General features: G+C 38.0%; 1 protein-coding gene across 4 annotated transcripts in view; it reads left to right on the plus strand.

Moving 5' to 3' along the window:
* The window catches only part of macrod2 (mono-ADP ribosylhydrolase 2), a 618,043-nt gene that overhangs the window by 190,584 nt on the left and 411,245 nt on the right, over positions 1-16,214 (plus strand). For 3 of the 4 annotated variants that reach the window (XM_039653236.2, XM_039653234.2, XM_039653237.2), the window contains one exon: positions 15,395-15,511. The exons of the other annotated variant lie outside the window; for it this stretch is intronic. In XM_039653236.2, coding sequence (XP_039509170.2) covers positions 15,395-15,511 — 117 coding nt within the window. The remainder of the gene's footprint in view (positions 1-15,394; positions 15,512-16,214) is intronic. 4 annotated transcript variants of the gene reach the window in all.

Here is a 16,214-nt window from a genome sequence, read left to right on the forward strand (position 1 = left end):
TTTTATTGTCACAACAGAACAGACTGATGATAGTGGCATTAGCTAGCTTTGTGGTGATGAGCTATAATTTAGCAATGGATGACGTCATACTGCAAATTGTAAAACATTTTCAATATAAACGGCCAATGAGAGATGATATGTCTCATTGCTATAACTGTCACACGCTATAAAGAAATACTTCAGTCACATTGTCAAAAGTTAAAAGGACAGTCAGTCAACTACACTGTAACAACGTAACGTAACTATTACTAGCTAATTCCGCTTCACTCTCGGCTTATTTTAACAGCAGCAAAACTGGACATGATAGTCACAAATTGTGTCATGCTTATTTGAGTTAAGAGAACTGATGGGGATGTTCTTTTAATTGTTATTCAAGCAACGTATGTCTGGTGACCAACTCACCATGAACACACCTCACCGATAATCTCACTTGCGGATAACTGTTTCTCTCTGCCCGACTGGCTGGATCAGCAGTTTTGCAGGATGTGTGGCGTGTTATACACGAGTTTTGCCAACAGGGACAGTGTAGAGTGCCCATTTTTATTTTATTTTTGAAATATTGAAATATTCATTTATTGACCATTATAACTGCCGATACCGATAGTTTGGAAAATGCTTAATATCAGCCGATGATATCGGCCTGCCGATATATTGGTCTGGCTCTAACTTCAACTAGTAACAAAGGAATTCATTCTTCAGGTCGATGACCATAATATTGCATTATAAAAAAAAATCTGTTTGAATGTCCGCTGAGGATATCAATATATTTCTCTTTGTCCTTTGACAACGCTAAAACAACTTCCTTGTTCTGACTCACTCATAAAGACAGTCTTTGCTCCCATTTAAAGGTATAATAATGTAACTTTCACCGAAGTCCAAATATCACGATCAGTATAGCGGCCCATTTCTCAAGACCAAATACGGCATATTATTTATATCAAATTATATTTATTGAAAACAAATATTTAAATTAACTATATATATATATATATATATATCATATATATACATGTTTAAAGCATAAGTGTACAATATTTTTAAATTGCACTCCTAGTCTTCCATTAATATTATCACTAGATTTGGAGAAATGCTTTTTTTTTTAATAGAAATTTCAAATAGACACTCAGATCTTTACTTCCTGCCATCTTTGTTTAGTATTTTTCTTTTCTTGCTGTCTGCTATGTATTGACTTTATTTTCAACACTCAGCTGCCTTGGCAACTTACATTTTCAGGCCATCGCATTTTCTCTGACCTTCAAACATAGAGCTGCTCTACAGGTGCCTCTTTCTCCCGTTTTCCCCTCACTTCAGGCCCATGATCTCTAACCCCTTTCGTATGATTGCATTCTTCCGTTTTCGTTTAAGCTTGTTTTATTTTGTCACTGGAGAGTCAGGCTCCATCATTCTCACAGTGGCGTCTCTGTACACTCTGGCCTGTACACTTAGGTGAACGGCACCACAACAGAAGCAGATGTTCATGCATTTTAATCTGAAATTGTGGCTTTTGTTTGTCTGGCTCCATCTCTCTTCATTTCCGTAATTACTGCTTCTGTGGAAAAGTCCATCTGAGAGCCAGGAATGGTGTTTCTCTCCCCCTTTCTCACTCTTTTCTTTCTGATGGACAGACTCCATTTCACTTTTTGCCTGTAATTACTTGGGTTTTGCGGCCAGCACCATTTTTGCCATTTCTCCAGAAATAACAAGTGAACAGAGGCCCTCTGTCCCAGGACTCACCTCTGACTGGCCGTGTATTTACCTTCACAGCACCGGGCTGAACTTAGGATGAAATTGACTTCACTGGTGTCCTTGTGATGGTTGAGACACAGCTGCTTTACTGCCTCAAATGGAAGTACAAGGGAATACTCTTTATGTCACACTGTGATCACTGAGGATTTGATGTGTATTTTTATTCATTGACACTGCTTGACAGCTGGGCATGTAGAGCCTGTACTACTCGTTTATTAGCCTGTTGTTTATTAACTAATGGATGTTTGTGGATTTTATGAAGTCTTATTAATTGTAATAGAATCATAGTTTTTGACTTGAATACTGAACGAGTGCTGGCATACACATTAATTTACATAATGCTTCCGAAAATGATATATATATATATATATATCTTTTGAAATGACAAGATTCTCTTTCACAATTCATATGTTTGAATAATACATTTGAGTCTACCTGTAGTTTTCTTTTACATGTATGTAAGAGTGAATGAATGAGTGAATGAGGCTGTTATGTTATGCTTTGCTCTGACCTTGCTGGAAATGTGTTATTGTGTCTTTTTGAAGAGGTGCCAAAGGCAATCTGACCTGATGGTGCAGATGATAATGGTCATATCAGCAGAGAGTTTTCTTTGTAATAACACTGTATGAGAAGTCAAAGGTGAAAAATCACTGTTATATTGTTTGGAGAGGAAAAGGAGTGAGTTTGTGTGTGTGTGTGTGTACACATAAGAGTCCATATCCCTCTTTTCTTCAGCCTTGAAGTGTGGCTATAATTTGTTGAGAATGTTGACTGTGTCTTGCCCTTATTTGATGGTCTCTGCTTCCTCTAGAGCCCACACCAGAAATACAAGTCTAACAAAACAGCACAAAACATTCAGAATGACCAGCAAGTGTCAGGGCTATGGTGTCCCCAGGAATCCGGCTCCGCCGGGGTCTGGCACCGAGTCGTCCGCAGCTGTCAGAGTCTTGTGCAGCAAAACGCCAGCACCAGATGAGCTTTGGTAACCTAACCTGGCCCAGGACGCTTTATGAGCCTGGGAACAATCCTGTGTTTTCTTTGAAATGCCTGACCCTACCCCCTGAGTGCTAGACACTAGTGTTATTCCAGTGCTACCCCAATGACTTTATTTTTTTCTTTCACCCCTCTTTTTTCTTTTTTTAACAACTGTGGCCAAAACATTTTAGAAAATGCATTTTGTCTGCGGATCTTCTTATCCAATAAGAATGCACGGAATGAGGTTCCTGTCTTTTTTTGTCTTTCTCAGAGTTGCTTTAAGAGGTGTTTTGGCTGTGTTTTCACAAGTCCGGTCTAATGACAGTGATATGTGAGTGCACAGAAAAGCAGTTTCTAAGGACAAAATAAACATAAATGTCAGTTTCTGTCCCATCATTTTAAACCTTTTATGAGCTCCTTGCTTCACTGAAAGAATATAGTCACAACAAAGACAGAAAAAAAAAATGTTTTCAAAGAATAGTCAGGAGTGGATACTTTATTTAGACCTTTGAAAGAATGGACTTACTTATTTTGCGTTTTTATGTGTAAATATAAGAGTACTGTATTTTAGCGCTTTTTTATGTTAAAAAAAATATTGAGAGTGAAAACACACTGGGTTGATCTATGTCATATTTGACCCTTTAGAGCATCTACTTTGCACTCCTCTTTCATGAAATATGTCCAAAATCTACTCCACCCTGTGATATACATCATAGCCAACATGACAGTCTAAAGGCCATTGCACACGGAGTCCGAAATTTTCCTATGCGTTTTTTTTTTTTGTATTCGTGATTCAGTGGCTCTGAATTGTCAAAACACCATTCAAACACCATTCGAACTGCTTGCTACGAATGCGAAAATCGAAGGAAATCGACCCGATTCGATTATTTTTATGATGGACGAAAGTTTTGGAGGCATTGTGCAAGCGTGAATGACATAACGTGAGGTCACATTTATTTTTTTACGTGCAGAACTTTCGGACGCAAATTTGTGTGCAAGAGCGTTAAGGCTTTGTCTACACATTTGTCTATACATTTAAAAAAAAAATGTTTAAAAAGATCTGAAACTGATCAATAAATAACCAATTAAAAAAATAATTCACAATATTTAATACACAATATTACAGTATGATACTGAATGTGTTTTCAAGAGGATTTTGTGAGATGTTTTAACATTTTTAACATCATAAAATCTTTTTTGCTCATTAAGGAGACATTTTTATTTATTGAATAAAAAATACATTAAACAATACAATTTGGAAATATTAATGCACTTTAAGAGGAGGTATTCTATTTTAATGTTTGAAAATGAAAGTGATCTTCAATGTCACATGATCGTTTAGAAATTCAAATTCTAAAATGCAGGTTTGGTGCAAAATTTCACATTATTATCAATGCTAAACAGTTGTCATGTTTAATATATTTGTGGAAACGTATGTTCTTTTAGATTTTTTTTTCAAATTTAAAATAAAGTTCAAAAGATAAGATATATTTATTTGAAATATAAAACTTTTGTAACATTCTAAATGTTTGTACTGCCACTTTTGATCAATTGAATGCTTCCTTGCCTAATAAAAGTCTTAATTCCTAAAATCTTGCTGACCACAATTTGAATATTGATTTAATTTTACACTTGCTTTTTTTGTTGACTAATTGCAATTAAAGATATAATATGCAACTTTTGTTGTGTTCAAAATGTACAAAAATTATATAATGAGCATAATGATCAAAAATATTTATATTTGGACTATTTTAGGCTGGTATGGGTCGTGCGACTAGTCACAGAAACATATAGAAGTAACTCCGGTTACAATGTTCTTCCGCAAGATGCATGCAGTTCTGTTTATTAACCACTAGAGCGCTAAAAGTTACGGACTGCAGCTTTAAATTCATAGTAAAACTGACTTAAATAAATAACATGACATGGCAAAATACTGACTAAATTTAAAGGATATTTTCATCAAATTACAAAAACTATAACAGAAATGACCTGTTCACATGTATCACAGAATTTTTGTTTTAATCTTTACTGGAAAAGGCAGTGTAAAAGGTAGTCTATAGGAGGCCAAAACACAGACATATCGGTGTATACGGGGCCTAAGCTTAAAAAAAATAAAGCCACAATTCTTATCTGTAGCTTCCCAGTCAAATCTGATATTAACATTGAGGCAGGTAAGATTTTTTCCATTTCCATCAGCGTTTTGAAGGGAACTTGAATAATGTCAATCTCTTTATTCCCATTGCCTGAACAGTAAGTGTGATTAGCTAATATAACAATTCGTTGGAGCTCTGAAACTAGCGATGGGTGACGAGACGTCTAATATCTGACATTTAGAGTTCTAAGGATCTCTGATTGGCACTTGATTAGGGCCTAATTCATGCCATTATCTCCTCCAGTAGAATTAGCTGGGTAGAAAATTGTGTGGTAAATCACAAGGGCTGGAAACAGGAGGGGTGGGGAGGAGCCAGGAAATAAAGCAGAGAGTCAGAATCAACACCTCACTTACCCAATCATAAAGTTGACTTGCGGCCCAACAGAATGGCATGGGACCTCCAAGTGTTTGCCAACTTATTTGGCTATGAGCTGTTCCAATCAGTGTAGTTAATTTAGGACAATTTACAGAGTTCTTCCTCTTGCTTTCCACCTCCAGACTTTCTGTTTTTCACCCAACCCACCCTAACCCACCCCAGTGTGCACTTAATGGCAGCTGCTCCCCCAGGCCTGAACTCCAAACCTCACCAGGGACGGAAAATAATTAGGGAGGGAAAATTGCGACTGACACCATTTCTGAAAAGCAGGGTATTATAATGAAAGCAGAGCAAGGATCTTTGTGTCAGAGGGAAAAATTGAAAGGAAAGGAGTCAGAGAGAGAAAGACTTTGTGAGAAAGGCCTTTGGGAGGTTAGCGAGGCATTACTGTCTCGCTGCAGCACTTGTGGGAAAACGTTAAAACTCATGTGTCCAACAGGTACCTGACTTTTCTCCAGGCACACCTGCACTTTTGCAGGAGAAAGGGAAGGATATTGAGGTTCCAAGCCCCTACACACTGTGCGGTTTTGTTTTTAGTCATTGTTTTTGATAACATTTTTTATCATCGTTTCATTCATTTTAGTCAGTTTCCTTAAACTACAATGACATTTATTTTAGTCCATATAAATGAAACGTATGAAGAGTTCAGATGCAAAAGCCTGTAAGTGCCATTTGAAATTTTCTTCTAGAATGATAATTTTTATCAAGCTTGTATATTTAAGTTAAGTAATTTCACTTAAATTGCAATGATGATTACCTATTCATTGTCATTTAAGTGAAATTACTGAACTTGAATATATAAGCTTGATAAAAATGATCATTTTAGAAGAAAATTTCCAATGGCACTTAGAGGCTTTTGCATCTGAACTCTTCATATATTTATATATGTTTGTGTCTACATATGTGATTGAGTATGCAGCTGTAAATCATATTCTTTTTACATTTCTCTTCAAAACATGTTGCAGTGGTGTTTTTTTTCCTCCATAATTTCATTCTTAAAATCGGTTAATTATTGTCACGAGTAATTTTTTTCATCTAGTCTTCATTATTGTTGACAAAATCAATGCAGAACACCTTCAAAATGAATAACTCAACTGGCGCTGAGCCACACATCCTACAGCCACACACACGTCTTGAGTGGATCGATGCAACATTAGCGGTAATGGTGGAGAAGATTTGGAATGGCATTGGTGGACAACACCAAATGCAATGCTGCATAGTAGGGGAGCGGATAAACGACAGATCCGATGTTGAAAGGTCCAGCAGGGGCATTGTGGCTTTTGAAGAGGAGTGAAATATTACACCGGGTGGCATAGTTGCAGGATTACTACAGGCTGAAAGTGCTGTTTTTAGAGCTTTGGCAGCTGTCTTGAAAGCACGGGAAGCCAGGGACTGCAAATTTCTTTTATAGCCAAGCGATCAGTGTTTATACTGAAACATCAACTTAAGGAGACTACACGAATTTGCTTTCGTTGGGCTTTTATTTGATGACCCGGTTGTGATGCTACTTTAATTTACATACTAAGTCACAGAGCAGATGATGGCAACTAGTAGCCTGGGTTTCATTCACGCTGGATTTTATTTAGGCAGTCTGGACACCATGAACCAAATTTTCCCCCGAAATAGCGAACCAATCACAGAACGGGAAGGAAGCACAGGCGCATTTGATAGACGTACAAGCACATTTGATAGACATTCGTAGCACCCAACAATACTGCTCTGGGCATTCGTAAACCACGCCTCAAATTCGAGAAAAGGAACATGTGGTTTCCAGACCACGTTTCATTCTCAGTGATACGTGGTCCGGCGTTAGCCAGGCTAGGCAACTAGCAGAAGCTAGCCACCTTAATCTGGACTTAACGTGTCTTAAGTAACACCAAGCAGCCAAATAAAGAAATGTATGTTGCTTAAATCTATTGGTAAGACCATTAATTGTTAGTTTTGCACTAGAAAGACACAAATAACACACTATATCTCTTAATGACACATTCTCCATTCAAAGGTGACAATAACACCACACTAATGACGAAAGGAGGCAGCCTTTGTAAGTTCGCCAGCGTCGCAATCAGCAGGGAATTCTCCTTAAATCCTCCCCAGATTAGAAAATAAATTGACACCCCGGTTTGCATCTGGGTCACGCTTCTGCTGCGGCTCGGCTGAGACCTGCTTTCGGTGTTGTTAATTCATTTGTCATGAACAGAAATCATCGGAGTCGCTAGGGAACGATTGGGAACAGTAAGTCCTGCATTTGGAGCCCTACACAAATTCCCCTGGTTAGAAAGAAATGTTTATTGATTCTTGCAAAGAATTACATTGTTTTGTGCCACGAGTTGTTGTGTCTGACTAGAAAGTCAAGGAATCGGCTGACTGGACATGATTGCGCCCGGGATCCGGGCCTGGCCCCGTGGGCTCATTGCTCGGGCTGGGTGGGAGAATAGGCTCTCTGCTCTGCTTTCTCATCTCAAAAGCCATTTTTTTATCGGAATTCATCTCTAAATATACCTGCAGTGGTGGAGGTGGGGGGTTATTGAGATTACGGTATTGAGCCGGCAGACGATTTCAGTTTTAGTGCCCAAAGCGATTTCAGATTGCCTGTCTTTAGAGATGTATGAATGCCGGTGCATTTTGATACCTTCGCTTAGCTGTGAAACAGGGAGCATGGGCTGCCACTCACACTGGCGCTGGCATTACCTGATATGGCATCTGCTGCACCCAGCCTGCTGAACTCGTCTCCAAACTAATGGAGTGAAATTAAACCTGAGCTACTATGATGCAAGGCCACAGAAATCAGCTGAAGCCTCTCATCGCGTCTAACAGGATTTGCTGTCACAGTGAGCCGAACTCCCAGATTACTTGTGAAAATCATTTTTTTTTGCATCGTACAACAATACAAACAGTTCAGTATCCTCGGAAAGTCACGTAGGGGGTTGGTGCCAAACAGACGTTTGGTTGCGAGGCGATAGACGCAAAGATATGTTGCTCTGAAGCTCTTGTATTGCAGATATTTTGTAATCGGGAACTCGTTTTAAACCCTGCAGTCCAGCAGCCTCTTGCCTAGAATATTGATGAGAGTCTAAAAATGCTGCTAATGTGAATGTCGTTGTGCATGTGGGTGATAGATAATCTGCCCATGCAGGCAGACAAAAGACAAAAAGTCCAGGGACTTGAGCCCAGTGAGAAGATGATGATGATGATGGTGATGAGGAGGAGGAGGGTTCTGCAGCAGCTGGTGTTCACCTAGAGTTCACCTTGCACCTGCTGGAGGTGATATGGAGCTCCTTACAGAACTAAATCTGCACTCTCTCCATAACCTCTCCAATTCATTTAATCCGAAACGATCTTAAAACAGGTCTTTAAGTGTAAAATACCGAACTTTTAAAACAGAGCTGCTCATTTTACAGTATATGTTTTTTTTTTTTTGCATTATTCAAATTGCTGTTTGTGGTCTATAATCATTTCCAAAAAAACAAAACAAAAAAACATTCAACCAAGTCACTGATGTCAAGATTCAACCAAGTCACAAGTCAAGCGGCAAAAAAACCCCAGTGTTTTAGGCTGATCCGAGTGAAGATGAAAGCCAGTATGGTATTCTTGGCGTGGGATTGTGAGGAAACTATCAGCATTTGTGATGTTTCTTTGACTAGCTTGAGACATGCAGGGGGCAAAGATACGAGAGCTGCATAAGCATCAAATAATCAGAAAGCTCAACATATGCTGAAGCACATTTGATGTGTTCACCAGCAGCATCAGGTTAGATAATAATGGGCTTGGACAGGCTGTGAGGAATATGTACTGATTGACTTGTATCACCTGATCCGCTCCTAGGCCTCCTGCTCCAGATTTTGCTCAACAACTCTGTACAAACAGGAACTGTGGAAGTCCAGGCTTTGAATTCTGACACGATTAGAGGGAGACGTTGTGCCTTGTACTTGTAGGTAATATAATGGCTCGTTTCCACTGAGCGGTACGGTACGGTACAGTACAGTACGGGTCGGTTTGGTAAACCATGATCCGGCTTGCGTTTCCACCGCCAACAGTACCCTTACTTGATTGGCGTGTTGTTTGCCAGAAAGAAGCGATTGTCGTCATTTCCGCGTGAAGAAAGCAACATAGTAAACAACAATAGATGGCATACAGCAGATCTTGTTCTTGCTTCTCGGCATGTTTGTCACAAGAAACAAGCGTTGGCATTCCACTCTCCAGTCTGAAGGTCTGGATACGAAGACTAGTGGGTTGCAAACAAGGCTCAGTAAACAGACTGAAGTGGGATGATCCATAGCATCATGAGGTTCTCTTTTAACTGGCTTTTCTGTGATATCGGGTTTATGGCGTTTGGACATTTAGATGTATTCAGGACACTCCGTAGTTGCGTCATTAAGTTTTGATTCGTCAAAGAAACCCAAACCATGCGGTTTGTTCCTCATGAATGATTGTTTATGCTTAGTCCCACCGCCATGCCCAGATTGGTTAAAACTATCATCTACTCAACCAATAAACAGGTTTTGGTCTTTTGAACGACTAATTAGCATCTTTCTTTGGAAATTTGAACTGAGGTAAAGTGAAAGTAGTTGCGTGAGTGCGTCCGTGCATGCAGAGCCGGCCCGAGCCTCTTGGGGGCCCTATGCAGAATTGGATTTGGGGGCCCCTCCCACTACGCAGTCACCTGTGCTTGACAATTATTGACACAAATATCACGCAATAATGATACATTATAAATTAATACAGTGAAGTTATGTATAAATAAAAAAACAAAAAAATAGATAGCCTAAAAAAAATAATATCCAAGTACAAATAATCCAAATAATCAAAACTTCAGGAGTTGAGTAAAAAAAAAAATATCTGCTGCTGGTTTTCTTAAATCTGGTAAATTCATCCATTCTAAGACAAAGTAAATGTAAAATTGGTTATTTAAATAGGTAGATAGAAACTTCAAGTAAGTTCTCCTGTTTAAAATGATGTATGACACTTGATGCTGACTGCTATAATGGGTTAGAAAAACAAAGAAAAGAACAGGTGATGCAGGTGCTCCAAAAATGCTCTAGGTCTTTAAGGGTTAATAAAAATAAACCTTTTGTAAAGCGTTATTAATTATTACTTTTGAGTAAACACATCTTCACAAGCTTTTGCAAACAGGCTGCCATTACTGAGGGTTTATATCCATGCTTCCCATCTGCTTGAGCCCAAACAATCTCACATACGTGTTGATTACCTGTTCAACATACCACATGAATTTTATTGCCTTTAAACTGTGCTCATAATCTGCAATAACGTGCTCCACTTCCTGTAACACTCATCTCTCAAAGGCTGTGGTGTTTGACCAGGCATATTCACGAGAGCCGTGATTCACAGCCAAATTACTTTAAATGCTAACATATAAGAGCTGTAATAATGTACTTTACATCCAGAAAAATGTGCTGTTTTTATGGTGATGCTGTTTGCTGAGCTAGAGACTTTATGTGTAATGAACTTTGTTTACAGAGGCCTGCAATATACAATAGACAGTGTTTAGAGTAATTCTGTGTTCAAAATGATAGAATAGTTAGTTCTAGAATTGGATTGTCTGACAGTAGCACTGGGACTTTCTGCGACGATTAATAAGGGATTTTTTTTATCTTTCTGTAGGTTACATTGTTAGTAGGTGGCACCAAGTGGTTCATTCGTGAACAAAAAATGTGACTTGTTATAAGTGTGTTATGTGTATAATTAAATCTGAACAGATTCATATAAAAACTATTGTTGATTCATTCATGAACTTAACAAGTGACTCTATATGAGTAAAGCAATTTAATCATTCACTGAATCAATTTGTTAAAGTCATGAACTGGCTTTTTAAATTTTATTATGTTGTTGTCTGAGGTCAATTTATGATGTGTGCTTGGTTTTTGCATTCAAAAACATCAAAATGAATAAGTAATAGGCTATTTTCTACTCTAGTTTTAAGCCCAGCTCAGAAACGCTCGGTTTTTATGGGCGTCTCGCACTGAAGACTTGGAAGTAAACGCCCACTGCTGTGAGTGGATAACAGTTTTGCATATTATAATGAGTTTCAACTCACCCGTCGATGCACTTGGGGACAATTGTTTTGAAAACGTCCAATGTTGTAAAATGGCAACCGGAATGATTTGCCCATACATTTTCGACCTAGAGTCCGTGTGTTGCACAATTCCTGTCAGATCCAATATAGACGGCACAGCACCGTTCTTTACTCTTAATCGTACTGCAAATCCAGTCTTGTTTGCAAAACAATCCTCAGTGAAATGAAGCGAACAGACCGACAATGTTTTACCTCATCAGCTGGAATGTCATTAAAAATGGAGGAAGCATATGCAGAGACTGTCTTCTTACACAACCAGGCACTGGACAATATTTTGTATTGCTCGGTAGCTCGATCCGGTAGGTCTATGTTATTTAGCTATGCGTGTAATTCGCAAATCGGTGGGCGGGGCTAAACCGGCTGTGTTGAAGTAGGCGTTGATCTTCTTCTGCGGGGGTGGTGTTTTATCCTCTTTAACGTCATAGTTCCCCACTTTGAAAAACGAGTCTTTTGCTAAGGCTGGTGTCAATAAAAGCTTTCATTGGACTAACAAGGACGTTTTCAGTTCTGAAACTTACAGGATATTCTTATAATATGATGACCTCTTAGATGCCAAAAGCTCAAGGAAAATTTGATTTCTCAGTTCATCACCCCTTTAAAAACACTGATTCATTCAGGAAGTGAACAAGTGACTCGAATCAATCACAAAATACTGCTGGTTGGAGACGAAATGGTTAATTTGGAAATGGTGTTTTTTTGGCCATCATTTGTAACTAATTTCCTTGACTAAACAGAAGTCAACAATGTCATTTTGTCTCAAAAATGTAAGTTTCTCAATATTAACTTCTTTTTTTATACAGCTGTAATGAATATGGATATTGTTGAAATTTAATAATGAATCTACATGTGGTCCATGCTGAGATTCTCAGGAACTGTATATGTATTGAAAAAAATACACAACTTCACAAAACGCCTACACGGCTCTGTCAACGTCCAATGTAGTCTGATGGCATTTGATGTGGTAATTGTCATTCTGTCTAAAGAACGATTCTCTCATTGCAAGCTCTGTCACTGTCTTCATCTATTCGAACTGAGTGCTTTCTCAAAAGCCATCGGAATCTGTATCTGTCGACTTGCTGTCGCTCAGACCATTAAAGATGATTGATTGTGGTGGAAAAATCTTCTCACCAGCTGGTGTCTCCTTCAGAAAATGGGACGGAAAAAAACAAAAACAAAAAAAAAACCTGTATGTAGGTTTTGTCAACTTAGGTAGTGTTTGATAAGGAAGAAAGGGGAAAAAAATGTAGTTTTTTTTTGCCAAAGCTGTTCGCACTCATTTACGTCATTGTACAACGAATGAGCGAGTGGATCAGGTCGATCATGAAATTTAACGCGAGCAGCCTCTCTTCTGTAACAGCGGGCTGTCTGTCATCTTTATTGCCTCTCATCTGCTTGTGTCATTAGCATACTGAGACTGATCCCCTTTATGACATGCTGTTCATCACCGTGCAAACCAGATCAGTGGCAGCAGCTAAACCGTACATTTAGGTCACATGTATCACGACCTGTTGGCTGGGTCATTGAATCAATCACAGATTCTGAAGCTGTTTTTAATGCAGAGGTGATTTGTTTTCATTTGTTTAAAATCAACATGAATTTAATGCATTTAACGACAATAATGTGACATTTCAGTGTAAAATATTAATTCTGTAACTAGATTTTTATTGTGTATGTATGTACTGTAGATGTTTTTCATGATTATTTAAGGGGGCTTCAAGTGTTTACTTTTTTGCCTGATATTTTGTCTGCCATGCCAAAAATGAAAAGTCGGATTCCTTAGAAAGATAATAACTCACCTATTCTCAAAATTCCATGTGATTATGCAGATCAGTCATCCAAACTGGGTATGGTGCAGGAAAGTTATGTGTCAGAGTTTCTTTCCTCTAAAACAAAATATTAAACCTCTAATATGTAGCTATAACAATGTAGGATTGGGCTGGATAGGGTCTGAATGGTTCACGAAAGGCTGAGTGTGATTAAAATTAGGTTAAAATATTTCCCCAATATCACAGCCTTGGTTATGCTAGCAGAACAAACGTTTCAGATGTGGAAGAATGTTGATTTAAAGATTATGAAATCTTTTTTTTTTCTTTCTTAAGAATGATGTGTATAGTCGGTTTTAATTCAATACTCTCTTTATAATAATCTTCTTTGAGAATAGAGGCCAGGAGCTCTGCGTCTATTGGTATAAGTCCTTCATTTCTGCTTACAAGCTCTTTATCAGATTTATTTGTTTCCCTTATGACTGTACCTTTATGATGTTTCTTTGTGATTGATAATGGGCTGCTGGAGGTGTGTCATGAGCTTTTGAGGGAGGGAGACCATTAGGATTTCCATTTCTCTGCCTACTCATGTAAGCTGTACCATCAGTCAAAGGCATCCTGAGCTTAACCATGTGAAATTAAAACATCGGGAGGTGGGGACAACCAAGGGAGAGCAAAATAACACGGGAGACAAAAGCTTCTTCAAGACATTAATTTTATACAAATCAACAGTGGTCGGGGACATGAGGTGGTTTAGCATTTTTTATAGGGCTGGCAAATTTCGCGATTAATCACACCAAAATAAAAGTTTGTGTTTACATAATAGGGTGCACTATGTATAATTATATACATATATATATATATATACACACACACACATGCATGTATATTTAAGAAAAAAAAAATGTATATATAAAATATTTATATTTATATATAATATAAATTATCTATAATCCTATATACAGTATATACATGAAAATATTTCTTAAATATATACTAGCGTGTGTGTGTATTTATAAATATATACATATATATTTATAAATATATATATAAATATATATATATATATATATATATATACACAGTGCACCCACATATATGTAAACACAAACCTTTATTTTGGATGCGATTAATCGTGATTAATCGTTTGACAGCCCCAATTTTTTAGTATTAGTCCAAGGGTCATACCTTGAGGGTTGATAACTTCTGTCTCATATTTTTTATTTTTTTATTTTATTGATGTCTGTATGTATTATTTCCTATTTTAATACATTAATTCATAAAATGTTTAATACATTCATTCACCTCAGAATTTAAATGGTCATAATTTCTCTGACGTTTAAAACCTATATTTCTTGGAGCACAAAGGGAGAAATGTTGAAGAAATTCAAACACCCCATAATCACAAAACAGTTTAAACTAACACCATGAAACATCAACTAACTATATCATAAATCATAGCATCATAAAAAATAGAGGAAAAAAAAAGCTTTTAATATTTCAGCAAACATAACTGTTCCACTTGGGTTTGTAATGCCAAGAACCTGGCGATATGATGCAGGGGTTACGATATGATCTATTGTGATACTGTAAGAAAAGCGCTATTTCGCATTATTGCGTGTTTGTTTAGGAAAAGGATCTAATTTGAGAAAAAAAAACTGTTATAAAGAACACGCCACCATATGCATAAAACCTGAGCCAAAAAGTTTTATTTAATCAGAACAGTAATATCTGCATATTATATTTATCAGTCCCTGTAAGATACATCATCAGGACTAATGTTTAAGCAGTCTGAGTAAAGGAAAAATAATAAAGTGCTTGGAGAATTCTTTAGTATTCATCTAATCGCCGTTCTCAGCAGTGTGGATGGCTGTTTGGATATTTGTTTGAGTTCTTTAGATTCAATGTGTTCCCTGAATATTGGATTTTGGCACGGCTTATTTTGCAAACAACATGACTCTTGTCGATTTCCTTAAGTGCTTTATTTATAGTGAAAGCCAAAATGAGTCAACACTTCACCTCTATACAGCGCCAGGAGCTTGTATCATTAATTGGTCTTCCATTGATGGTACTAGTGAGCTCGGTTTGCCAATGCTAATACTAGTGGTTCACTCTTGCGCTTATGTCAATTCACATTCAGAGATAAAAAGACTTCCATCTAGCAATTGGGGACAAATCCACGAGTCTTTGATGCAAACAGATAGATATATTGATACAGCTGCTAAATATGTATCACGATATTATCTTACACCTCTAGTTCTCACACTGGTGTTGTTTCTCTCTTTCAGTGGATGGCTGCATACACAGAGCCGCGGGTCATCTCCTGTATGAAGAGTGCCACTCGTTAAATGGCTGTGACACTGGAAAAGCCAAGATCACCTGCGGCTACGACCTCCCTGCTAAATGTAAGTGTCTGCATGTTACCCTTATTTATTTTTTTCTGGTAACTGAAGACCACTATGTTCAGAAGCCAAGGGAAGCCTCTCAATGGATGTCTTACCTTGTCGTTTCTTTAAACAATACGCATGAATTCTAGATAAGAGTCTAATGAGTGAGTGTTAGCACGCTTCAACTTTGTGATGTTTCTGCTGCAGGGCACCCGTTGTTTGCAGCGATGCACTTTGAGCGCGTATATGTGATTAATGGAGGGGTATTATTAGTGCGCTGATTATTATGATGACTTGCTGTGGTGTGCTTGGTTGGCTGAAGGGGCCATCTGTACTCCAACAAAGACATTAAGGGAACTATTAGTTTGTAATTTGATTGATATTTCATCCTTGATTTATTCCATTAGCTTATGGCATTCTCTGACTCATGTGAGAGATGATGAGCGTCACGCTGGTAGCGGCTGGAAGACGGCGTTGCTACGAGGCGACGTCACGGGATTTAGAATGCAGGAGGGTGTCTTGTGTCGTGTCGTTTGCCTGCTGTGGTGAAGATGTGCTTAAAGCATTAACAGACACTAAACTATGGACTTCTCCTGAGGTGGTCTGATGTAGATATACAAGGTCATTACTCTGATAAACACCATCAGATGCAGAAGGAGAACTCCGGCGCAAAATGAACCTTTGGTCTAATAGCACAATGGTACCTAGTCAACCGTTCTCT

Source organism: Pimephales promelas, chromosome 11 (assembly GCF_988280905.1).
Source record: "Pimephales promelas chromosome 11, fPimPro1.hap1.1, whole genome shotgun sequence".
Taxonomy (NCBI): domain Eukaryota; kingdom Metazoa; phylum Chordata; class Actinopteri; order Cypriniformes; family Leuciscidae; genus Pimephales; species Pimephales promelas.